Genomic DNA, 26,683 nt, shown 5'->3' with positions numbered 1-26,683 from the left:
CGGGAAATAGCAGAGGTATTTGCAGCTCACCTGGAAGAGGTGTACTCCCCCTCTACCCGATACACAGCTGACGATTCACGTCAGCTCCTCCAGGACAGTGATGTGCCTGTCCTCTCAGACGTTGAAAGGGAAACTTTAGACGGGGATCTATCGAACAAGGAGATTAGTAAGGCCATAGGACAGATTAAATCCGGGAAAGCGATGGGGCCAAACGGAATTCCGGTTGGGTTTTTAAAAGCCACTGCCTCTCGGACTGTGCCACACTTACGGGCCATTTACGAGGAAACCTTAGAGGCGGGTAGGCTACCTGTGGATCAACGGTTGGCTACCATTGTAGTTATTCACAAGCCGGGAAAACCAGCGGATAGCTGTGGCTCTTATAGGCCAATTTCAGTGATTAATGTGGAAGCCAAGATATTGGCGAAAGTCCTGGCCAATCGGCTGGTGACGGTCATTTCTTCACTGATCCATCTGAATCAATCTGGCTTTATGCCTGGGAGAAATACGGCCCTTAATATAAGACGCCTACACAATGTGATGGCGCGTAGGGAGTACATTGAAGAAGACGCGGCGGTGTTGTCAATCGATGCCTCAATGGCATTTGACTCAATAGAATGGCCATATCTGTTCGCAGTCCTGGAAAAGATAGGGTTGGGCCCTAAATTTATAGCCTGGGTAAAATTGCTATACACTGATGTGTTGGGACAAGTGAGGGTCAACAGCTACACGTTCCGGACACTTAAGGTTGAAGAGAGGTACCAGACAAGAGTGTCTATTATCGCCGCTGATATTTTCTCTCATGTTGGAACCCCTTGCGGCATGGGTATTTTCTCTCATGTTGGAACCCCTTGCGGCATGGGTGCGCCGAGATGCTATAGTGCGGGAATGTGGTGGACAGATGATGTGGAGGATCGTATATTCCTGTATGCTGATGACATACTGTTATATCTAGCCTCCCCATACAAGTCTATACGTGTAGTGCTCGACATCTTCACAAACTTTGGGAAGTATTCTGGATATGCGATTAACTGGCATAAGTCCATGTTGTTTATGATGCGGGGCCAGGTCCCCCGGCTCCCGGTTAACTGCACCATAGAGGTGGCGGAGGAGGGGTTTCGATATTTTGGGGTCTTTGTCACTTTGGATCCGGTTCTTTTTTACAGCTCCAATTTAGCTCCCCCACTTGCTAGACTACGCGCTGACATGAAGTACTGGAGGTCCTGCCTCTTTCATTGTTGGGTCGAGCTGCCCTCTTTAAAATGTTGGCTCTACCTCGTTCTCTGTACATTCTCCATAATTGCCCGCACAGAGTCCCAGATCCTTATTTTAAAGCAGTAGAGAGTGAAATCCGCACACTGTTGTGGGATGGAAGGGCCCCCAGGGTGGCAATGAAGAAACTAACAAAAGGCTGGTACGACGGGGGCATAGCGCTGCCTGACCTGCAACTCTATTATTGGGCGGCTCAGCTGGTGACTATTAACCATTGGCTATATCACCCCCCTGTTGACCCGGCATATGCTCTTGATAGGTATCAAACCGATCGCTCCGGTTACCTTGGGGCCTTATACTAGGAAGAACAAAAGGAAATACTTTGGGCCCACCTTACATACACTAGAAATATGGCGCATAGAAAAATTCTCGTCTGGGATGGGCGGGCGTCCTTTCTAGAGCAACGCCATTGTGGTATACACAGAAGCTGGGCATGCTGTGCTATCAGCCTGGGTTAGACAAATGGGACCTCATAGGTATCTCAGCAGTGAAAGACCTGGTGAAAAAGGGTTCTGTACTTACATTTGGAGACCTTCAGAGCCAATATCACCTGGCCCAGGGAGAACTCTACAGATACTTGCAAATAAGACACACAATTCAGGCTGCATTTCTGACCCTTAAAGACATACCGGAGTCGTTCCCATTGGAGGACCGCCTGATGGACGGACCTCTACTCTCCACAGCTATATCTCTCACATATAAAAAATTGAGTAATAACTTGCCAGACTGTTATATTCCTTCGAATTAGATGTCATGCGCGGCCACAGTACGACCGAAGCTTTCTTGGAGAAGGCAGAGTCCGCCTATCCTACGGATTAGAAATCCGGAAATCAACCTGAATTGTGATTCCGAAAATATTTGTCATACAACCTGAGTATTTTGATGTTTCAAGTTATTATAGAATCTTTCATTTTCCAAAGCCTGGTGGGTAAATTCCGAAGTAAAATTTCCCCTGTTAAAGTCTCGTCCTATTCTGGAACCAGTATACCAAAAAGTGTTTGGCCTTTAGTGTCTCTTGTTGGATACAGCTATTGTTCCATCCCCATACTGGCTATGATAGGCCCCGCGTATGAATGCTGAAATCCTACGGCATGGGCTTTGAAATTCGCGACCTGAAATTAGTTACAGGGTCATGTAAGAGGATAATATAGAGAACATGCAGAAGGAGAGGATGTACCCTTATGGCTAGAGCGGTCGACCTCGAAGCTGGGGAACCAGGTTTGAGTCTCAGCAACGGCGCTCAACATCTTGTGATTCTGGGCAAATCACTTAATCTCCCTGTGCCTAACAAAACAAGCATTTGCAATGCAATAGGTCTTGCATTTACACAAGTTTGAGCTATTGGCATTGTAAATGTCAATGCCTTTTATTTATGTTTTGATTTTTAAAACATAAATAAAAGACATCGTCATTTCTAATGCCAATAGCTCAAACTCGCGTAAACGCGAGACCTATTGCATTGCAAATGCTTGTTCTACATACCAAAGGGCTGCCGGTGCCTCGCAGTGATGGCATGAGAAAGCATGGTGGGCGGTTCCATTCATCCAGTAAACTGTGCAGACAGGGCGTTAGAGCAAGGGGATGGAGCACAAACACATTCACAAACCGAGCGCGCATGCCGAAGAGAGGAGGGTGAATTACATTTTACAGCTTGGAATTAATATCTTCTGCTCTTTCTTTCTCCTTAGTCCGACGTTTCTTGCGGTTGTGTCTTTCTTCTCTATCTGTAAAGGCTGCAGCGCAGCTTGATGCAAACGTGCTCCGACAGCAAATTAAAGAACCACAGAGGTTTGTAGGCAGGCAGGAGCAAATTCCTTGTGACGCGCACAAAAGTGTGGTGTTACTGTTCGTAGCTCATTGTTCTAATCTATGCTCCTGAATGCGGGCCTCTGGAAGCTGTGTGCATGCAGCATCTACGATAGCTCAAGTAGCCAAACTGTTTTCCTAAAGATGGGGAAAAAACAGGAAAACACTAAAAATCGAAAGAGCTTGCTTTCTGTAAAAACGTTAACAGCCAGCTCGCCGTATTGCGCTGCATTCCTGTTTTTACTTTATCGGCGGCCGCACCCCGTTCTTTACAGAGCTGCATGTAAAGAAATGGGCGTGTCCGCCATTAAAGTGAAAAAAAAAGCATTTGTTTGTGATCTTTAAAAAAAAAAAATATTTTTGTAAAAGTGCCCCATACGTGTTTTCACTTTAATGGCGGACACGCCCCTTTCTTTACATGCAGCTCGGTAAAGAACGCAGTAAAGTAAAAGGAGTGTAATACAGCATAGGTCTCATCCTAGGGTTTACAGGTATGCATTTAACAACTTTGTGAGGCTTTCATAGCCTAGTAGATATGGAGAACGGCAAAACAGCTCAAGTCCCCGCGTTGCCTTACTCTACGTCAAAGAGGCGTTCCATGGGGGTTACGGTGGGTGTTCCAATGCAACACCTATGGATTTTGACGTCTTCCCAGATGTACAAGGAGTTGTAAGCCTGGGAATACGTCAAAAGCTTATGCCTCCACATGGGAGTTGTAACAAGGAGGAATTACTTTATTTCTCCAAGTTTGTGCCCCTTTCTTTGTGTGCTGCATCACACATTGAAGGAGGAAAACACCTCCATTGATTGTTTTTGTTTAGTTTTTGTGCAGGAAGTTCTCCCTTCCGACACAAAAACAATCATTCCTACAATGCAGACATCCTTGCCCCATGGTGCAAGGGTGTCTGCGTCGGCGCAAGGTAGCCAATTGTGCGCCAGCACAGTGGTAGTGTGCTGTATCTCATTGATACGGCGCATTCCCGCCCTTTTCTTTTCACAAAGTGACTTGCTGCAATTCCCTTCGTCAAAAACTAGTAAATAAACCCCTCAGTATACATTCTAAGTGAGTAATTGTAATAAAGGCTCCCGGTTTTATGGTATTTATTTTTTCAACATTTGTCAGTATTTATCAATGTTTATTTTTTGCCCATCTTATTGGAATGTATAAACGTTTATTTTGTGTTTGAAGAAAAAATGGCGTGGTAACATGGTGTATTTCAGCATTTATATAACTGATACATATGCACTCACACTCTGATGCCTGTTGTGTTTTAGAAAATTAGGCAGCCAATATTGCAGAACACTACTCCCACATGTAAATATTAGCAGTATATACAAATATATGTTAACATATGCCTGCATTTATGGAAATCTCATCCGGTTTTTAACTCCTATGCTGTCTATGTGCTCAGATGCTGGCTTGGAATTCACAAAGACACCGTCGAAAGTCACTCCCACGAAACACAATTTTCTATATGTTTCTGCTTTTCAAAATAAATACAGATAGGAAACACATTGTTTTCTGTCTATAATTATCTGCAAAATCAGTAAAAACAGAAAACTGGGAGCCTTAATTATAATATTCTAATCATGAAGGCTCTCTGCATCAGCAGTGTAAGTTGCAAAGTGTGTAAGAATCCTAAAGACACGTAACTCATGTGCAAAATGCATCTTGATCTGGAGTGTCATGAATCATTGCTTTTGGATTTTTGTGACGTGTAAAGAGTGGGTAACTTGGTGCTGCGCCACCTTCCTAAGATGTGGAGTTCTGTCTTTCACTACGATCGGACGCTGCTGCATCCCTATCAAAGATGCGTTTAAAAACGTAGCTTTTTTAATCAATACATGAGATTACTCTTTTAGGTTTGCTAATGGTAGGTTTCGCTCTAAAGTGTCGAGAAGCACTTGTGTATGTGTGGTTTACAAATATTATCTTAACCTAACATACATTCAATGGTAGGTTTTGACCTGCTGTAAGGAAGGAGTGCAGGGATTGTGATTGAAGTAGGCACTTTAGTCAAATATACAGAACACTCAGAAAAGCGAGTGTACATATGAGACTTCGGGCCTGGTTTTATCAAAGGGTTTTAGTCATCCTGTGTCTACGGGAAAATGTGATAGTACGTTAGACATAGTTCTTTTGGTGACACCTAGCCTCGGGTAGATGTGGAGTCCTTTAGTCTGGAAGATGACTGGAGATGGACTGAGCCTGGGATGTCCCTCTCCAGTGTGTGCACGACCAGACAACTCTTGGCCTTGTCCATGGTGACAAAAACGGATGACGTGGTAATGCATCATTCCCTGCCCTGCCTAGGGCCACAGATCAGGGTGCAAGGTGCCCTCCGTGCAGCAGCTGGACACGCTGTCCCTGAGCCTAGGCTTGAACAGGGTGAGCTGTGGAAAGAGGAGCCGTGGGAATGGATGGGGCTCTAGGGACAGGAAATTCACCAATTCAGAATGTAAATCGAATATTCGCAGGTGCTGGGCCATAGTTAAGGAGTGCACCCTTACACCTTCGTTCACATTTAATAACTTTTTGCTTTGGCGTCCACCAGGGCCGACTTTAGCACTGGTGGCGCCCAGTGCGACAATTTTTTTTGGCGCCCCCAACGACCACCTCAGTCACAGATACCCTCACTACCACCCTTTAACAGTCTCCATAACCTCTCTCTCAGATGCATTTAATTAATTTTATAGCGTCACCCATGAAAGTGAAGGGTGTCTAAGCATTTTAGATAACACACGCACTACACAGAGACAATCAATCGTAGGTCTGTAAATCAGTGTATAGTAAATGTTGTGAAGAGTACTTGGTCTGGAGAAGCACAAACTCTGAATTTAAAATGTAACACAATGGATTGGGGCTCTCTTTAATAGCAAGAACTGATTTGTACCCAAAATGAGCCCTTTTGCAACATTATAATAATTTAAGTCTGGGAAAAAAATCCATAGCTTTAATTTATACCTTGAAGTCTGCACGCAGTTCTTTGATGACAGTTAATAGCTCACTGTAAACTGAAACTAACAAAATGAAGTCTCTGACAAAAGCAGTAACCCACTGACCTGTTTACATTATATTCACTTTGTTATCTGCATGGTACATGTTATTTGCAGCAGGTATAATAACACTCTGCGCTACCTTCAAAACTTCCACGAGTCAAAACTTTTACTAAGACAAAACTCCTATCTTGCCTGGAAGAACATTAACCTATTCAGCGCGGCGTGGATTTCCGCGCCACGCTGAAGATTCTGTGCGCGGGCGGGGCCATGACGGAACGGTTCCGTCATGCGCACAGCGCAACCGACGCGCATGACGGAACCGTTCCGTCATGCGCGTCGAAGGGGTTAATCACTGGAGTGGTCTTCACATTTTAATTGTTGACTGAAAATTGCTTGAGGCCAGGGACAGGTGCCCCCATGGGAAGTCAGCACCCGGTGCGGTGGCACCGGTCGCACCGCCCTAAAGCCAGCCCTGGCGTCCGCTGCATTCTGATCTGAAAATATTTATGAGTGGAACCAGCACATTGCACATTTTTGTAAACATGTGTTGCCTGCAATCCTTAGGCGTATACTGTATACAACTTGCTTCATTGCCAACCTATACATTTATTGGGTGTGTGCAAAAGCATTGCTTTGGGTACTATGTGAAGTGACTTCGAGCGCCTGATAAAACACCGGCTTTATTTTTTTACTCCAAAATGTGAAGTCATTTGCAGCATTTTTCTGTTGCCGAGTCAAAAACGGGTAATATAAAACAATGTCCCTTGTGTACATTTATTTGTGTCTGCCCGAGGAGAGGACAGAGCCTGCCCTGTGCAGTGCTTACAGTTCTTTGCTCTGCCTCTCCCTTCTGTTGACCCACGGCGGCCACGAGAACAAGCCCAATAGAACTCCGCCAGAAGTCATTGTGCCGTCTCTGAAAGGGCACCCGCCCACCGTGCCAGGTGAGGTCACAAGCGGTCGCATTATTAAATAATGCCGTTGAGGTGACCCTCGGCAAGAGAGCATCCTTGGCAACCAGCCACTCGGCAGTGCAGACTCCCGGTCCTGCATTCTTGCTGCCAGCTACTGTCCCGGGTTAGTCTCTATGCCGGGGCAGAAGAAAGCCTCCGGCCTCTATGCCGTCCCCCTTCGCCTCTCGCTACCCAGCACCCCCGGTCATAGGATCCTCTTCACGGGTAAGAAGCTCGGGTATGATGAGCAGACTAGGGCAGCAAAGCAGCGGCCTTAACGGCCCCAGGTCAGCTTCCCCTGATGAGAGCAGCACCTTCTTGCAGCTCATTTCATGCAACATATTATATACACTAACTCGCAGAGGCACTCTCTCCTTTACAGTTCTAGCTTGCTAATTAATGCGCGAGTGGTAATCTAAGCAGGTAGGCAAACTTAATATGTAGAAAAGCACGAATTTCCCCTGCTGGGGTACCGTATGGTTGCAGTATCCACATTTATATAAAGACCATAAAAACATATAAACAAATGATAAACCGCAAACAAGGCAGAAGAGACGCAAGACGACGTGCCCGTGCACAATCTCCTGTCCGGGCAGGTAGGGCGCTTCGGGCTCTGACCAGCACTGGCACACAATGGAAGGAGGGGCCCGTCGGGGGGCGAGGAGAGGAAAGTGAAAGCACGCCATGCGCACGTTGTGCTGAAACGCCGCGATCCGTACGCGTGCACATCTCCTATCCGGGCAGGCATGGCAAACAGGAGACAGGGAGGGAACAAACATGCCTCCCTTCCAATCAAAAGCGCGCATTTTTGACACGCACCAATGAGAAGCATGGGTGTTGCTTCCACCCCGCTTCTAAAGCAAAACCGACAATAGTCTCGCAAGCGGGCAGCGCATGCGCTGCCTCGCTACGCGAGACCTAAAAAGAGAAAAGGACAGGGGTAGAGAAAAACAGGTAGAAGGGAAATATCCAGTGGATGGGGTAGGAGGCCTGCCAAGACTATATAGGCAAGTCAGCAAGACTGTTAGGGGACATAAAAATCTCAAGTATAGACCAGAGCAATGTGGACATGGTGAACTAGCTAGGAAGTAGACAGTCATATTGTATCAAGGAGGATGATAAATCCCAGTCATCGATCAAGCCTATTTCATAGAGCCTGATCAGACACAGGGTATGAGGCAATCTTATCTGCACCTATTAAATTTGGTCAAAAGTTTTTTTTGGGCTTATTTAGGGTGCTAGGTATCTGAGATTCAAAACCTCTAAATCTCCAATAAGGTTATACACAAAAGAAGAATATGATCCAGCACACCATAGAAATTATATACAGTGCAATAAGTAAATTCCAACAGAAGTGAATCCAATCAGCAGGTTCCGTTTAAAAATTATTTATTCAATGTGCTTCTTAAAATCTGCGTAGCCAAGGCGTTTCGTCCTTACGCACTTCTTCAGGGCAAAGTTCTTATTTCATCGGACTTTTCTTTATATGTTCCCACAAGTCTGAAAGCAGCGCACGTTCTTTCTTATATGGATCACATTGGTTTATGATAGTTTTGAGTATCCTGTTGTGCAATTCTCAGTATGGCATTTCCCATATAAGGGTGGACTCAATATTTTTAGCTTCCCAGTTTCAAAAGCAGTCCTTCCAGGTCATTGTCAACAACTTGGCGACTAGCGGGAAACCCTCCACACCCACCGCTAAGAGCCGGCATCAGCAAGCTACAACGACCGAGAAACATTGACCGTCTGAGGGCAAAATCAACTGTCCACTTACAGGTTCCAGATCCTGTACAACGTCCTTACACCTACTAAAAAGCTGGAATAAGGTCGTACATTTATTTACCTTATTTCTCTTCTCATTTTACTTCGGCAGTTTGTTCCCAACGCCATACCAGTTTTCCCAGCGCGTCATTTAAATGCGGATTGTAGGAAGGTGGAATCTGACTAATGGTTGCCCCCAACTTTTTGCCTGGTATTTGAGTGGTTTTTGACTTGTCTGGCTGGGATCCTGCTATCCAAGACCCCAGCCTATCTGCTTCCTCTCTTAAACGATGCGAGTACCCTAGGTACAAACCAATTGGATACTGAGGATGCCCTGACAGTCCCTTGTAGATGGTACCCAGGGCATGGGTCCCTCAGTAGGCCTACCAGGGCTGCAGCACTTATTGTGCCACCCTGGGACAGCCATACAAACTGACACCACCAGACAACTACTGTAGTCTGGGTAAGGTGATGCTAGCACCCCTTACGGGGATATAGGTACCCTATATCCCACCCCATTACAAAACATATACTCTCATAGGTCACCCCTATAGCAGGCCTTTCTAATCCTACAAGGCAGGGTGCTGAGGTATGTGTGAGGGGGACCCCTACCTTCGTAAAATCATTGCTGGGTTGTTTGTAGTGTAGCCATACCATATACTCTTAACCGCATTATAAGTCTATTGCGATAGCGTGATAACTTGAGAATGGCTACACAGAACCATATTGTGTTTGGTGTCAAACATGTAGGAATCCTACCCCCAGTCCAACCATGGGCATGAGGGCACAATTCCCCCCTGCTAGATTGGCGATATGGGAAAAGCGGCAGAATTTAGACACCAATTTAAAAGTACACGTAGTACAAAATGGCTACTACCCACCACCCACACGACTGGCTGGCTGTTGCTGGGGAAAATCCCAGCCTCACCAGCTGGACAATAGGGCTCCTGTGGCAGGGAGGTGCTAGCATCTCCCCAGACAGGATTTGTGGATTGGAACTGGGTGGGTGCACCATATGTTGCCTTTCAGAGTTGCACGTAGGCAGCTACAGCGCCTACAACTGTAATCACATCGATAAGCTTTAACTCAGATCAATTCCAATCAAGTTTGAGATGGTCCAAGTACCGAATCTGCCCCGACATTACTGATGGCGCTCACATTGGAGCGTAATAAAAGCTGCCTACTTATTCTCCTGGATAACGGGCAAACATAACAAGATTGATCTTCTAAAAAAATATTTTTAAAAAAAGGATGTTATCAGGCATAGTTTGTAATTGGTTTGCCCAATTCCTACACACTAGATCACAGACAATATTGTCAACTATTCCCTTTCTAACACCACACAAAAGTCTCAATTGGCATCCCTCAAGGATCTGCACTATTACCCACGCTCTTCAACCTGTACATGGAACCACTTCCTGAAATTCTGAACCGTTCAAAAGATCACATGTACACAGACTACACTCAAATATACCTAAAAATGTCCTCACCCGGCTATCAAAACTCAACTCTGCCATAGTGAAAAATCAACATTGGCTAACTCCATTACCGTATGCCAAGTACCCTCAAGACAGAATTCCTACTGATAACACCCCCATTCAAGACTGGCTCAGCCAGCCAACAACCTTCAATTGCACTCCACATGTGTAGTCCACCAGATCTTTAGGCATAACACTGGACAAACACCCAAGCATTTAAAAAAAAAACGAATGTGTGTCCACATGTAACATAACTGGTGCTATGTAAAGCACTCTGATACCAGATTGGATTCGGGTCAAGTTTGCGCTATATAAAACTCTGCAAAAAAAATACAGACCACATCAGTGCAATTAGGAGCCAAGCCAATCACCAACTCAATACTTTAAGGAACATCAAACCATTCCAGCCTCCTGATACGCAGTTAGCAGTCCAGTGCCTGGTTATTTCCCGCTTGGATTATGGAATTGTGACCCTGGCTGGGGTTCCCAAAGCTAGTCTGGCACCGTGAAGGGCAGCTCTGTAATTTGCTGCCAGACTCTGGTTGTAGAAAACGGGATCATATCAAGCAGGACCTAAAATTCAACTCAAGTGGCTCCCCTCAAAGCAAGGATTTGATTCAAGATAGCCTGGCTGACAAAGCACTACAACACTTCAGTCAACCTGGCAAAAAAACTTGGAACTATCTGGTTTGAACCGAACCCTAAGAAGTTTCAATAATCTACTACAGAAGCCTCAAAAATAACCCTACAACCAAACCTTCTCTGGTCTTGCTCCAAGAATATGGAACTCTTCCTCCCGAAATCAGAACTAACCCCACGATCGCCACATTAAATAAAGTCAAAGGGTTGTTCCTTAATAGCTACTTTCAATAATAGTCCTGAAACCACCCAAACATTCTGTACTTCCAGTTTACTGCACTGTTTCGTAATGTCCTACAATGTATTTTATACTGTGTACCTCCCATGACCTGGACTACTCTTTATTCTTCTCCTGGTTATATTGCTTGCTTTCATGTACAGCGCTACAATACCCTGATGGGTCATGTTCACGTTATATGAAAACTTTCAAATGAAAATAAATTCACCAGTGGGTGCCTTTGAGCACACTGAATCTCCACTCTTGTGCCGTAGCAAATTGCTATCAAGCCACCCTCCAACCTTCGAGGGTGGCAACATCTCAGGTTTCCCTTCCTGGTTGAATGAGGTGGCTCTGGGCTTCCCTCGTGTGGCTAGGGCTCTGCTCTCATCAGGTGAGCAATCTCTCCCAACCAGCTTAATGGAGTTGCGTCCCTAAAGTGATCACAACAATCAGCGTAACTTTTGGTGAAAAGTTTCTCCATGAGAAGTTTGTTGGATCTGCCAATGCTAGTTTGTGGTTAAGAGATGCTTAGATTTACTGTTATCCTGTCTCATGCATCTATAGTATCCTTAAGCATCTTCAGCATTCTTCATACCTTTTATCAGGACCACTTGCATGGAAATCCATTGTAAACGAGATGTAAAGTTCCTGGAGACAGCGTACCAAGTTACGTTGATTGTAGTGGTCACTTTAAGGAAGCAACTTCATTAAGGAGCCACACTGAGGAACAAGCAAGGTCCTCAAAAAAGTTAAAAATGCACAGGTGAAGCTGTCTCCAGGAACTTTACATCTCGTTTACAATGGATTTCCATGCAAGTGGTCCTGATGAAAGGTATGAAGAATGCTGAAGCTGCTTAAGGATACTATAGATGCATGAGACAGGATAAATGGGTTGCCTTCACGCAGCTACTCGTCAATTCACAAAGGGGGTGTGTTGTGGTCCTGGTCACAAGGTCAATGTGCTTGGAAGTCCCCTCAGTGGTAGGCCTGCCACAGGGATGTCTTGCACATATTGTAGGGGGAAGGTTTGGCGTTGCTTTACATAGCATTGTCGGGCTAGCAGTTAAAACTGCTCTTCCAGAGTGCAATGGCGGACCAGGATGCCACTTCACCTGGGTCATACCCAGGGTGGCACAACCAGCGATTCAATCCCTGGGGTGACTAACTTACATGCCCTGGGTACCAAGTACTAGGAACTCAATGAATTAGCCTATGCCAATTGTGTACAGCCAATGAAGCACGTTTTGGGGTGCAGGGCAGTGGTCTGGTTAGCAGACCATAGAACGGTATTCAGCCAACAAACACCTAGGGTGAACAAACAAAGGCATTCCCTTACACTTTTCATATGTGCATACCACCCACGAGTGACCCTTCTGCGTTGGGGCAACTTCGCTATGGCACAGTCACATTCAACCTCACAAGCACAATCATCCAGCTCAGTGTGACAACTGTTGCAGTCACATCTAACATACTGCTTATTTTCACCAGCACTAAGCAAACCAAAGCTTCAGGCAAAACCTGAAGCTCAAATTGACCTCCGTCCCATTGTGTGTCAGTGGCGGAGCGAGTGCAATGTGCCCCAAGGCAAAGAAAGAAATTGACACGTGTGTGCATCAAAACACAGCAATCAGGGTTTAGTGGGCCTCTAGGCCCCGGTGCCACTGCACCAAAGGAAGCTACAATCCTGATCAATGTATTACGAATTTATATAGCACAAAGAAGCACTGTGCAACACGGAAATCAGCACTCCGGAACAGTGCTCATGAAAACAAATTGTGTTCATGAACACTTCCTAATTATGAGTGTTGGGACAGTCTCGTGGCAGCATGCAGCGGTTCACAGGTGGCAGGGCTGCATCCTAATGCAGCGACTGACAAGCTGATAAATCGGGGAGAGGAGGATATGGGGGGAGGGGGAAGAGAGGGAGGTCCCACAGACCTTGGCAGCTAGGTGCCGTGCAGTCTTTAACTGCCTTCTGAAAAATGCAAACAATGAACAAGACTTGGGATGAAGGCATCCTAACAATTCAGTTAATTCAAGTGTACTTTCATCCAAAGCATGCCATTCCTTGAAAAGTATCCAGCCCCACTGATAACTCCAACAATATCCAAAATAATTTTTATTAACAAAGAGGCATATTGCAGAGCAAAAACTGATGGTCAAGACCGTCCAATGAATTATGCAGTCTCCTCTTTGGCGATGCGGTCCTTTTTCAGTGGTCCCTGTAAAGAAAACATTGGGTTAAAATGTGATTGTGTAGTTACTAGCCTGCCGAAGGCATTCTCAGCCACAAAACTCAAATGCTTAGGCTCATTAACTGCCTATTACAAGCTTAAAAGTTGAAGCTAGTGACCACCTGCCTATCTCTCCCCCTCCCCCCCAAACAACCTTATGCGCCAGAAGGAACAAGCATTTGCAATGCAATAGGTCTCGCAATGATAGAGTTTGAGCTATTGGCATTGTAAATAGGCATTGTCTTTTACAATGTCAGTAGCATAAACTTGCATAAAAGCAGTGTATGGAGTGTAGCAGTGTGTGATGTGCAACATTGTGTGGTGTGTAGTAGTGTGTGGCGTGCAGCAGTGTGTGGCGTGCAGCAGTGTGTGGCGTGCAGCATGCAGCAATGAGTATTTCAGCAGTGTGCAGCAGTGTGTGACGTGCATCAGGGTGCGGTGTGCAGTAGTGTGTGTTGTGCAGTAGCGTTTTGTGTAGCATTGTGCGATGTGCAGCAGTGTGCGTTGTGCAGCAGTGTGAGGCGTGTAGCAGTGTGAGGCGTGCAGCAGTGTGAGGCGTGCAGCAGTGTGAGGCGTGCAGCAGTGTGTAATGCAGCAGAGTGTGCATTATTGTGTGGTGTGCTGTAGTGTGAGGTGTGCAGCAGTGTGTGGCATGCAGTAGTGTGTTTTGTGCAGTGACATGCAGCAGTGTGGCGTGCAGCAGTGTGTGGCGTGTAGCAGTATGTGGCGTGCAGTAGTGTGAGGCGTGCAGCAGTGTGAGGCGTGCAGCAGTGTGAGCTGCGCAGCTAATTTTTTGTTTTAATAATGCATATCTTAAGAATATAGGTTTTTAAATTTATTTGGTAAACATGCATTTTCTGTTATAACATTAATAATTATTTGGTTATATTAATACACATTGTAATTTAAGCCCTTTTAAAAAAATTATTATGCAAAGTATGTGTAAAAACAGTAAGCATTTTTAATTATTTTTTTGGCATTTTAATCAGTTTTTGTTGAATAGTAGGTGTTACGAAAACATTTTAATAATAAGGTAAATATTACACATATTTATTTTTTTAATGCACAGTGTAATGTTGATAGCTATGTACGTTTTTGAAAATGAATTTAAAAAAAAAACATAAGCAAAAATAATGTTATGAGCAAGGTAATAGCTGTAAGTTTACCAATGCCGAGATTTTTGCATTGTAAAAGCTTGTTTAATGCTTTTGTGTTATGGTTTATCACTTTTAAGTAAAGACTTTAAACACGTATACACGTGTTTACAATATGTGTTCAAATATGCATATAATTAGTGCGTTGCTGAAAGAGCAACATCGTAAAAGCAATATATAAAATATATCTTTATTTATAGAGTATTTTTAATAACAACTAACATTTATCTTAAAACTGTTCGTCATGCTGAACGTATGCTAGTTGGGAAAAAAAAATATCACGTGATACGACCTTGCTAGCGTGCTCGTGCACATTGCTGCTGGGAGCATTTTGCTTTCGTTTATACACAGGCACAATGGAAACGTTAGCTGGATGGGCACACGGAAACTCGTAGCGAGGCTATTTTAAATGCTGCTAACTGTAAGTACCTTAAAAGATTATTACATTAAGAGGAGCGTAGAATCCTAGCATGATGAAATAGTTGTAAGAATGCTAAAGTAAAAGGATTGAATGTTGTAAGAAGAGAAAAGGTATGGCGTACTAACCGCGTTGGTAGTGTAGTGTTTATGTATTGCAGATAGAGTAAGTGCTAGGTTGCAGGGGAGTATAGACTATATTTAAATATTAGTGTTAGTAGGAGAGCGCAAATGGGTAAATACGAGTAAAAATGTGTTTGGAGCTATGCTAATTATGTAGCAACGCAAGAGGCAAATTAACGTGGCGAAAACAGTCAACTAAGCAAACGCTGATGTGAGTCACTGAATGCTGGGGCCTATGTATGAGTGTTCACAGACACTAATGAGGAAGAAAGTGAAACTGGATACTGACTTGCTGAGGGAAGAGAGACAGGAGATGTGCACGCCGCGTGGCTGAAAGCGCGTACACCAACTCAAATCCGCCGAGACCATGCGCGTGCCCATCTCCTGTCCCACTTCCGAGGCAAGTCAGTAACAATAGATCTCGCTGGCGACAGCGCTTCGCGCTGCGTTCGCCAGGCGAGACCTAAAAAGAATTGCACGCCAATATATAATCTGGTAATTAAATTACACTGAAGGCAAACTTGTTTGGACCCCCCCCCCCCCCTTCAGAGATTGTTGTAACTCTGAATCGTTCAGTTACACTATCAATGCTTTAGGAGGGAATCACAAATACCGGTTACTTACCATAAAAGCCTTCTTTTCTTCAACAGTCTGGAAACGACCATGGCCAAACTTGGAGGTGGTGTCAATAAACTTGAGATCAATCTTCTCCAAGGCACGCCGGCTGCTCTGCACCAGGAGGGACTGTGGGTAGACAAGAAAGTTCAGTAGTGCAAAGCAGATGGAGCCTGGATAGCTTCAAGTCATTAAACAAACATCTCCCTAGATCACTTCCCCAAAAATTGAACTCACCTTTCGCAATGTTAACACTCGCTTTTTGGTCCCGATAACACAGCCCTTCAGCATAACAAAGTCATTTGTCACCTCTCCATAGTGAACAAAGCCACCCTGTGTGAAGACAAAGGTGGGTAAAGTTAAGTTAAAAAGTACTACCACTGAATGTCAACACTCCCAGCAAACACCAGAGGCCAGAAACCGGCATGCAACAGCAGAGGGGCACTTCTCAGAAGGAAGGCAGCATGGAAACACTCGTCATGTGAATTCAGGCACTGTGCCCAGTGCGTGTTCCACTGCTTCATCACAGAAGGCATAGTTGGGCACAGAAATGAAACCTAGACAAGGGGGCTAGTACCAATACTGAGCTAGCAGTGGAGGACTGCAGAACTTAATTTAACTGCAAAATGGGTGAAGCTGGGAACCCTAACGGAAGGACAAGGCGTGAAGACGGACACTATGGGTTCATGCCTATACCTACAGATCAGCCATTACCGCTACATACTTCTCCACTAAGCAGGTATGTTCCAACTAATAGGCTGTGCTTTTGACCATTACTTTGGCTGCGCGGGATAAACAGGGTTGGTCCTTGACACCCTGACCCAAGGATTCCGTAAGACACTGGTGAAGCTGCGCGGAGATGCACGATTAATATGGAGGCGACACCTTTGCCTAGTGTGAACAGCAGAGCCTGTGCGCACTCACCAGGGGGTTGATGCTCTTGTCCGACAGGTCGTAGTCAGTAGACGCGTTGTTCTTGATCACCTTGCCGTCCTTGGTGTGGAAGCCTTGACCAATCTTGTAGATCTGGAGGCAGAAAGGGAAGAGCAAGGTTAATACGGATGCCCAACTGAAGCCAAGATGCCTCAGTCGGCTCTGCAGATTACAGCACCGCCAGCTAATCTAAGAACTTTGAGCACTCACACGATGAGGTTAGGGAACACAAAAAATGCTCTACCTTCTAGAGAAAAGACATTTCATCCTCAAAACTGGGTATGGCATCAGGTTTTCTAAGTATGTTGGTTTGTGCACTACCACCCTCCTTTTAGCAGGTACAGTAAAGGGGCGGGGGGATTCTGCATGAGAAAGACCAAAAACACAACCGTAGAAAAATACCAGAGAATGTATGAGTGCTGAGGACAATGGTGGCAAGAAAGCCTAAAGCAGTAAAGAATATCAAGAAATGAGGAAAACCTGGAAAGAAAATCAAATATGGCTAGCGGGTGAGGTAAAAACTAAGAGTGGATAAATAGGTCAGAACTGATTTCTAGAAAGGAAAGGACGGCTGGCTGGTGCAAATACATGGTGAACCGGTCTAAACCTTAAGCAGTGCGATAAAAGGCTGAATACACAGATAGACCGAGTGGTGCTTCTCAGCTAGATCGGAGTCATTTTAGCGACAACGTTAATGCTTATGGGTACCCCTGGGAGTCGACAAACTGACGCACACTGGGCCCTGCCTACCTTCTTGTTGACTTCTGTGCGATGGTGGTAGCCTTTCTGACCTGCACGGGCCACGGAGAAAGCCACGCGGGCTGGATGCCAGGCTCCAATACAGGCCACCTTTCGCAGACCTCTGTGGGTCTTGCGGGGCAGCTTCTTGGTGTGCCATCTGCTAGTTACACCTGGGGACAAAAGCAAAATTGTTAACTAAAGAACACTGCAGACGTTAATACCCTCAAAAGCACGACTGAAGTGCCCTGCTCTATTCTCTGGAGACCACCTTAACTCCAGTTGGGGCGGTTTCTACACAGAACCCTTCTAGACCAGCAAGATGTACTTCTCGGCCCCATTCCACCAGTGATGTTGGACAGCCAAGTTCAGATAAAAAAAAACGTTCTGCATTCCAACGAAACCACCACTATTCCACCCTAATACTGCACCGGCACACCTTTAAATAATCCCAGCAACACGAGACTTCCAGAAAGTATTTAAGGCGCCCCACCCAATTATACTATACTGGACCGCGTCCTCATTTAGCCCCAAGCGCCACTGTTCCACTTCCGTTCACCCCATACTGACAACCCCAGCCCCTCCCCTTATAGTCCGAAAACGTGTACAAGCTGGGGGTTCTCAGAAGGAAGGCAGCATGGAACAGTTCGTCATCAGAGTCGGACGCTGTGCCCAGCGTGTATTCCATGGCTTCATCACAGAACGCCCCCTGGATGCGGCTCGGTGCCAGCCTCACCTTTGTAGCCATGGCCCTTGGTGACTCCGATGACGTCAATCATCTCATCCTGCCCGAAGACGCCACCCACGGCCACCTGCTGCTCCAGCTTCTCGCGGGCCCAGTCCACCTTCTCGGGCACCGTGCCCCCGTTCACCTGGATTTCCATGATGTGCGACTTCTTCTGGCGCAGGGGGAGCAGGCGCATCTGTGAAGAGACCAGGGACGAAGGTTAACAGCTGCACGATCGGGTACTTTCTGCCCAACTCAAGTTGGGGTCGCAAACCACACCCACCGATCTAGTAATTACCACAAAGGGCAGCACTTCAGCGCAGACATGAGCTTAGGCAAGTTTCTATAATCACCTAGCGACCGTTTTTCCGTGAGAGGTAACCGAGCAGTCAGTAATCGACATTCAGCAGCCACCGCCAGAGGCGGTATCCTATGTCCGCCCGTCGATATGCTCTCATCACCCTAACTCGGTTACCTACGAGCTGAGTGGCACAGCGCACGCTCACTAGCTGCGGAACCGGAGCACAACTCCCAGTCCCCAGGGCTGACTACAGAGCTGCAGGCCAATAGCCCAGGGAGGCAGGCCCCGGTATTTATGGACGCTCACAGGGCTGGAACAAGCGAGCCAGTCCTGGAATTTAAGAGCAGGGGGACAGTAAAAGCCACGTGATGTGCCAGCACCTTACCTGCGTGTGCGCAAGCACCCGGATGACCTGGCAGTACTTCTTCATGCTGGTGAAGTCCTTCTCAAGCTGCTTCTTGCCCTCATCGTCCTGCCACTTCTTGCAGTACTTGGTAAACGCCTTCTTCTTGGACTTGTACCTTGTGGGAGCAGAGAAACAGTATTGGCACAACCCTTCATCGCACCAGCGAGCGGAAGGAGTTGTCTGCCAGCTTGAGGCTTCGGCTCATTGCCAGCTTCCAAGGAGCTTTTCCACTGGCAAGCGGAGCCTGGAGCTCATCAGGCACCGACCATGGCGGCCGGAGCTGAGCGGAGCTGCCATCATCCCAGAGACATAAAAACAGGAGCAACAAAAGCAGTGGCAAACACCAACAAAACATCATGCAGCTAAATTACATTCCCTACCCTGCCGCTCCTATGCAGCATGCCAAGGGCTAGCAGACAGACTCCATGCCTGTCGGCTATAGCAGCCCCCCCCACCCTCCCCAATAAATCCTACATCTAGATGCAAACTGGCCTCACCAACGCCTCCATTACATTTGTGGCGAATTTAGAAACACTAGATTATAGGACCGACTATAAATGCGCCCAAAAACAACCCACTGAATTAAGAGTTTTGCAGCTTGCTGCAACAGCTATTCAGGCGGGGAAAGCCGCACCCCACAACTTCCCACTGGTACACAGCAGCAGGCCAATATTTACTTCAGTGCCAGGTAAATAAGGAGTCCTGTGGATAACAAAACAAGCTAAACTTATTTTGAAGGGCTGATCGCCCAACACTCGATATATATTAATTAATACAAGATCCCCACCAGGGGGAAATGTAATCAGGGACCAAGAATTGAGGCCAGGTGCATCGTGCCACTAGATGGAGGGGAATAATTAGGTAATGACCAATGACTATCTGAAGGAGCCATCCCTCTCCTTGGCAGGAGAGTATTGTACATGACCTGGGGCTCAGCCGGTGCTGCCGACACGAATCTTAACAGTAGAAATGTAAGTTGCAAGTCTCCCTTAAGGGCGCTTGAAATACTTGCGTCAAACAGTATAGACAAAAACGAGTATTTCATATTGAATAGTTGGTGGGGAGAAGTTGTAGAGCTTAGAGCAAGGAACCAGCTATTCTTACAGTAACCTTTTCGGGAAGTAACACCACTCTGCATATAGCAAACCTGCACATCCCTGCTCTACACAGTGCGAACCCTTTGTATATTTACACCGATTTACCCCGTTTAAAATATTAACCAGTGTGCGAGCTCACCAGTTCTTGTAGAAGCGCCTCTTGCATTCATCGCTGATGTGCTCAGCGAAGACGGTCTTCAGGGCGCGCAGGCCTCGGGGAGTCTGAACGTAGCCCACGATTCCAACTATGACCATGGGTGGCGTCTCCACCACAGTAACCGCTTCCACCACCTCCTTCTTATTAACCTCTGTGCAAAACAAAAAGTCAGGATTAACGTTGCCGCAGAACACCTCACCACGGTCAGCCAGCGACACCTTTATCGATCCTAGTAAGCACAAACACTCCTGACTTGGGGTGAGCAGACCTCTGGGTAGTATTAGAACTGGGTCAGAACACGACATTCAGCAGCGACCGCCAAAGGCGATATTCTGACCGCCCGTCGGGGTTCTCATCACTCTCAGCTCTGTGACCCTGCTGCAGGTCGGGCCACTGGGATTAAAGGCTGCCAGGATGACAGACCTAGCGACTAGAGTGGTGCATGGACAGTGTCCATGCCATGCGCCAGACAATCAATGCTCTGCCCTTCAAGGACATCTACATCTTTAGAGAAACCAAATATCCCAAATCACCAACAGCCTGCAAGAGATTGTACATGAGAAGGCAAGTCCTATCACTTCATAAAATAAGAACATTTTCCCAGCGCAATTATCGCATAGTCTAGTAATAACATAAAAAGTTGTAACATATTTGGGGGATTAGGTAAAGGTTTTTATATAGAACAGTGGTCTTAAACCTTTTTACTTCTGTGGACCTTCATTATGGAAGCCCGAGACCTTGGCCTAAGCTTTTTGGCGTTTAACAGCAAAACAAATTAGCATTCAAATACAAATTAAATATTTATGCTCACAAATAAAAATTAAAAACTTGTAATTTTATTGGGATAGGTTGGAGCTTTTCTAAAGTCCACTCATCCATACTATAATATAGTTTGATGCACTTATACCACTCCCACAAACTAATCTGAGGAAGCCCACTGAATTTTTAGCCTCCAGTTTACACTTTTACATAACATAACCCTTTTCAGTTTTACTTCATTATTATGCACTTTATAAATTTGTTTAATTTAATAAACAGCCATCCCCCCCGGAGTAGGTTACAGAGACTCCCAGGGGTTCCCCAAACCACAGGCCCACTGACTGACATTCCATCTGCAGGTAACTGTACATAAAACAATGCTCATACCTTGAACGGAAAATTCAAATTACATTTGTGGGCATGCATTTCTCTGGTATGAAAGCTCAGGTGTTTGATCCTCTGCTAAAGTGATCGCATTAAGAGTGTGCACGGGGAAATAGTGACATGTATTTATAATGCTAAGAGGTTCAACTCTGTGACCGAATACACCCTGAATGTGCCAGTTCAAACAACAAAGTATACATCACAGTATGAAGTTACACACTATAAGCAGGCTGGCACAAAATGAGGCAAAGGCTGCGTAAATGTTCACAGTGCTTCCTAAATGTTTTTTGTTAAGTAAGACAGCAAGTGTACCCTTGAGGAAGGTAACCACAACCAACAAAGTGCAGAACTTTTACACCTGCCAGAGTAACATCCTCCAAATCCACTAGCCAACCACCACCAGCAACAATGACCTATGGCAGCTAACTTCAGACTCCCTGCCCATGAAGAAATCATGTAAAGAGGCTGGGGCTGGATATGTCACTCTTCACAAAACGGCATCAAACACCATCAGGCAAGCACCTGGAGCACTTAAGTGAAAAGTTAACAAAGGCCAAGAAACATGGTGCAGAGGCATAGAGGCTGATTGCAAGGACATTGGGTTTCACGTGGAGCCAGATTGAAAGAAGAGCTTAGGACAGATAGCTGGGAGTCCTGGTTGATTGCCTACACCACCCCAGGGGTGGTAGTAGGCATAAGTAAATAATTGTAACTTTAAAGGTTTCCATTATCGATCACTTAAGGCCTGTACAGACTCAAGCAGCCTTTAGATTTGCTTATTAAGCAATCATACAAGTGTACACATCTGTTAGGTAGAATGGTTTGTTGCTGCCTCTCTCACCGCACAGTAATGAAGTTTCTCCCCTTTCAATTCACAGGAAACCAATTGTTTAGAAACTGCTTTAATAAAAATATAAAATATGGAAGTTGTTTTTATCAAATTGATAAAGCTGGGAAACGGTGGTATCCTGTTCCCATACCCACTTTCACCACCTGTCCAAATACTTAAAATAATGCAATTAAAAAAAAAAGCACTCTGATTTGGTTGCAAGCATGCAATACTGTATATTTTCAGCGCCCTTTAATGCATAACAGTTACACCAGCTTGCCAGGAGATATTTAGAACATACTCACTTGAGCCTGGTCGGTCAACCTCACGTACAATGTGGGTCATGCCAGCCTTGTAGCCCAGGAAGGCAGTTAGGTGGATGGGCTTGCTGGGGTCATCCTTGGGAAAGCTCTTCACCTTGCCACGGTGGCGCCTGCAGCGCTTGCGGGGCAGGAATCCCAGGGACCCATGCCTGGGAGCCGAAAACTTTCGATGAGACTGCAACCAGAAAAAGAGAATTGAGCTACAATGTAGAATTCATACATTTACATTAATTAGTACAGACGAGTATCCCATAGCCTCCCGAGAAGCCATCCTGCAACAGCAGTAACTGAACGCTTGCAGTAAAATCTTGATCTACCAGTGCCTTCTTCCAGCCCCAAATGTAAGCAACAAGGATACAACATTGAGAGGATACATGCCGGCACAGCATAATTAGCATAAACCCTTATGCGACCAATACTTTAATGCATTGTTGTGACTTGGAACACAAGCTCTGAGGCTGCATCAAAACCAGGCCTCTGCATAGTTCGTGGAGTTATGCCACGCAGAACTACGGCAAGCGGAAAAAAAAAAATGAAGTTTGCAAGTCTGAGATTAGTGTGAATTGCAGTTCGCACTGATCGTCCTGCCGCTCTGGTAGAAATTCTACTAGAGCAGCAGCTCGGGCTCACCAACTTACTGCCCGCAAAAAACAAGCAAATAATGCAACACTAATAGCACAAACTTTTGAGTAATTCGAGACATCTTGCATTGCAAATGCATGTTGTAGTAGCATCTATGTTCCGTATGGCTGCTGATGGAGGGTAACTGCATATACATCCATAATCTTTTTTCAAGAACTATTATTTTCAGCACCTTATACATGAAAACCTACCCATTCGCCCACAAAATATAAAATGCGGACTGTGCTTGCTGTCATCTACGAGCACTCAGCGTTTTAATGCTGCAGCTCCTGCCCTCTGGGTCTGCGGTTCTGTGCGCACTGCTTGTTCCGAATGATATACTCATTAAAGCTCCGTTTGTTTCCTTCCCCTCCAGCCAGAGGCAGTTGCAATGTCAAAGAAGTAGAAGTGTAAAGAAACAAGGGGATAAATCAGATTTAGGACATGCTTCCCAGTAAAGCAGCCTCCCCCCAGAAAAAGAAGCTAGTTTAGTAAAGTTGCGTGTAGTGCTCTGACAAAGCACTGACCAGATGGTTTTTTTCGCTCGAGGCAGGGGGGCTTTTACTTGAGTTGAGCGCTATGAGATTACCGTGCTGTGCTCAAATACCCAGTCAGAGAACCTTTCGACGTGAGTGATGAATGTAATGCAGCTGAGTTCAGAGCTGAATCCCGCAGCGACAGCCTACAACCACCAGATAGTAGCTTTTATCCTGTGATGCTGGATGCCCGCGTGTTTGGAGATAGTGTTGAGCAGGGCATTGCTCACACCAGCTGCACCTCGCAGCCGCACCACCACCAGGCTGCTGCCAAAACCCTGTGTGAATGTAAAGCCACTGGTGGGAGTCAGACAAGCAGGAAGTGGGATAAGGGAGGGGGTGGCAAATGGTGAGCACTTTCGCAGCCGCTTTGATGTTGTCAGTGGCCACGCGGCTCACTGAGAACATCAAAGCAGCCGCGAAAGTGGCCAGGCAGGCTGACAAATGGCACGTGCACCCAGCACACATGCACAGTATTTGGAGGCCTGAAAAGCCACTAGTCAGCACTTCCAAATCCCGCTTACTACAGCTTGCCAGAGCAGCGCTAAAACGCTGGCTCAGGCGAGACCTAAAAATGAAGTTTGCAAGTCTGAGATTAGTGTGAACTGCAGTTCGCACTGATCATCCTGCCGCTCGGGTAGAAATTCTACCGGAGCAACAGCTCGGGCTCGCCAACTTACCGCCCGAGAAAAAAAAAGTACTAGCATGGCCAATAGGTCTCGCCTTTGGGACCTTACAAGTGTTTAGCCATGCAACAGCTGCATAACTAAACACTTATAAGTTCCTAAAGCGAGACCTATTGGCTATGCCAATGCTTGTTTGAACTGCTGCAATCTATTGAAGCCTCACGGAGAACATCAAAGCGGCCGTGAAAGTGATCACGATCAAACATCAAAGCGGCCACAAAAGTGAAAGTAATCGCAGTAAAGCGCGACACACCCGCGCGCATGCACTGTAGCTCTAGGCTGGCCCGGTAGCACTTTTTGGAGCCCTCACAAAATGTCTCGCCAGACCAGCGCATGGGCTGGGTCAGGCGAGACCTAAAAAAACTTTGCAACACTACACGGAGTGCAGTTTTGTGCGGAGAAAACTCCGCGAGCGGTGTTCACCACCCAAGCCTACTCAAAATGGCAAAGCCTTTTGTTTTCAACTCTAAAATATTTACAGCCCTTAAGAGTTAATCAGATGTGTATTTTAACTTCTATAATAAACCAGGATGACGAGGTTCTTGTACTTATTGGGTGCAATTATTTTCCTTGTACTTATTGGGTGCAATTATCACCCATCAAATGTTTAGGAAATATGCATATTTTAGCGCTCCTGCACCAAAACCTGACTATTGCAGTAAATATTGGCACCACCTGCAAAGTACCATTGCAGCATACTACTGGATTCAATCTACCTTCGAAGAAGTGTTTCTAGTGGAAGCATGAGGAACCATTTTATATTTAATAATCAACCCAATCATGTAATTTGCTACATTGTTTCCATGTCAATTTATAAAATCTAGCCTGAAAGCAATAGTTTTGGTATTTTCACCCAATAGGAACCCCCTGCTCAATTTAATGCGATAAACCCCATTTGCGCACGTAAAAAATTATTGGTGCATACATACGAGATTAAAGCCAGAACTACTGAACTTTCCAAAGCTTATTTTGAAACGTGCGCATAAAGCAGCCAAAGAAGCAGAGACAAGTGTATAGTCCCGCAAAGTACAGTATGAACCATGCAACTATAACTTCAACCAAGTTTTTCGTTTATACCCTTAAATGAAACCATGTTAGATAAGCAAGAATTAATTGAGCGATACTTGTGCAAATCATAACACAAAGCAATAAAAAAAAATGCACTTCGTATTAGGTTTTTATATATAATCACAGACGGTTGCCATTCCACTACAACGTAAATGCGTTAATGAATTTATTGCTGCGATATATATTAGGCTGCAATTGGCTTAGAAGCAAAGAACAGTCCGGAGCAACGGGTGGAGCTCTTAACAGTCAAACTCATAATCGACAAGCAACCCGGACTAGGTTTTAAAAGGTCAATATTAATTAACTCATCCAACAGGAGAACGTACGTTTCTGTACCCTGTATATAAACGCTAGCATTCACGAACAGTAAAGATCCTGTAACCAACCCTTAACCAAAGGCTACCACGTCTACTAATGTAGTTGCCGCACTACATGAAAAACTGCCTCACTGAAATGAATGGCTAACTAACCCCTTCGATCGGGTGTTAAAATACTGTTAACTTAGCAGTACTGTTATGCACCAGAAAAGGCAGATGGGTCTTTGGCTGAGAATCGAAATACGTGGCTTTGATGCTCAACAGACTGGACAACACGCTAAGGTGATACACTTACAAGCCTGCGTTACGATGGTACCACAATCAAGCAGAAAAAGTAATTATCAATATTTGATGCTGGATAAACCCTAAATTGGCTGCCATATAGTCAGCAAGCTTATGGCACTCTGCGTTAAAAAAAAAACAACTTAATTTTATTCCGAATAAAAGCCTCCATAGGGAAAATAAAGAGGGCGATGAGTGGGATAGAACCACCATGCTCTCCGGCAACTACAGAGGAAACCCTTCTGAACAGGATGGCACAGATAAACAGAGGATGACGGCAAAAGGCCCATAAGCGTACAACACGACTCACCATTTTGAAACCCGGGCCTCCTGCCTGAAAAAGAAGGAAGCAACGTCACTCGCAAAGTATTTATAAAGCCGACGTAAAGGCGTGGCAGACGGTTAGCTTCCAGCCTATCAAATGTAGAAAAAAGACGGCTGTGGCGAGAACGAGGCTTGAAACTCAAAAAAAAGCCTAATAATAGGTATTGGAGGGAGAGACAGAAACACCGAAACATTTTTATGTAGCAGCGACAACAACCTTACTTGAAGATTATCTATTTGCAAAATAAAGTGCGAGGTAAAATATAAACGAAATATCTTCTTCAAAATCATTCTGGTTAAAAAACACTTTCGTAATCATCTTGAAATGATAGCCGGTGAAACGGACTCAACCACTGGAGCTGCGCTGTGAAAAGAAGCAGAAGAAAGACTAACAAGGATCCAAACGGAGTCCATCTTGGAAGGATTTTTTTTTCTTCTTGGTAACATGTACTGCATTTTTTGGGTTCCTGTGAGAAAGCGCTGCCTAGAGCCATAACCTAGACACTGGAACCAAATTCATCGCTGC

The 26,683-nt window shown here is 45.4% G+C and overlaps 1 protein-coding gene and 2 non-coding genes across 3 annotated transcripts; all 3 read right to left on the bottom strand.

Moving 5' to 3' along the window:
• Positions 1-13,227: 13,227 nt before the first annotated feature.
• On the bottom strand, positions 13,228-26,179 carry RPL3 (ribosomal protein L3). The gene is made up of 10 exons (XM_085601273.1): positions 26,144-26,179; positions 22,306-22,498; positions 20,011-20,179; positions 18,754-18,889; positions 18,077-18,263; positions 17,353-17,513; positions 16,594-16,695; positions 15,907-16,002; positions 15,679-15,798; positions 13,228-13,348 (listed from the first exon to the last, which is right to left on the bottom strand). The coding sequence occupies exons 1-10, from the start codon at positions 26,144-26,146 to the stop codon at positions 13,304-13,306; spliced, it is 1,212 nt and encodes a 403-aa protein (XP_085457399.1). The 5' UTR covers positions 26,147-26,179; the 3' UTR covers positions 13,228-13,303.
• Positions 16,111-16,203, bottom strand: LOC146833451 (small nucleolar RNA U83B). Its single transcript, XR_014960853.1, has one exon. It is a non-coding gene; the product is annotated as a small nucleolar RNA U83B (small nucleolar RNA).
• Positions 17,955-18,047, bottom strand: LOC146833450 (small nucleolar RNA U83B). The gene has a single exon (XR_014960852.1). It is a non-coding gene; the product is annotated as a small nucleolar RNA U83B (small nucleolar RNA).
• Positions 26,180-26,683: the final 504 nt, after the last annotated feature.

Source organism: Triturus cristatus, chromosome 4_2 (assembly GCF_964204655.1).
Source record: "Triturus cristatus chromosome 4_2, aTriCri1.1, whole genome shotgun sequence".
Classification (NCBI taxonomy): domain Eukaryota; kingdom Metazoa; phylum Chordata; class Amphibia; order Caudata; family Salamandridae; genus Triturus; species Triturus cristatus.
Note: the sequence above shows the minus strand (reverse complement) of the source record. Positions and strands in the feature narration are given on the sequence as shown.

Bases quoted from the DNA above. Each gene is read 5' to 3' on its own strand.
- RPL3 (XM_085601273.1), bottom strand. The intron at 18,890-20,010 runs GTGAGCTCGCAC...TGCTCCCACAAG, and splicing joins AGGCGCTTCTACAAGAACTG to GTACAAGTCCAAGAAGAAGG. The intron at 16,696-17,352 runs GTAGGCAGGGCC...TTCTGCCTCCAG, and splicing joins GCACAGAAGTCAACAAGAAG to ATCTACAAGATTGGTCAAGG.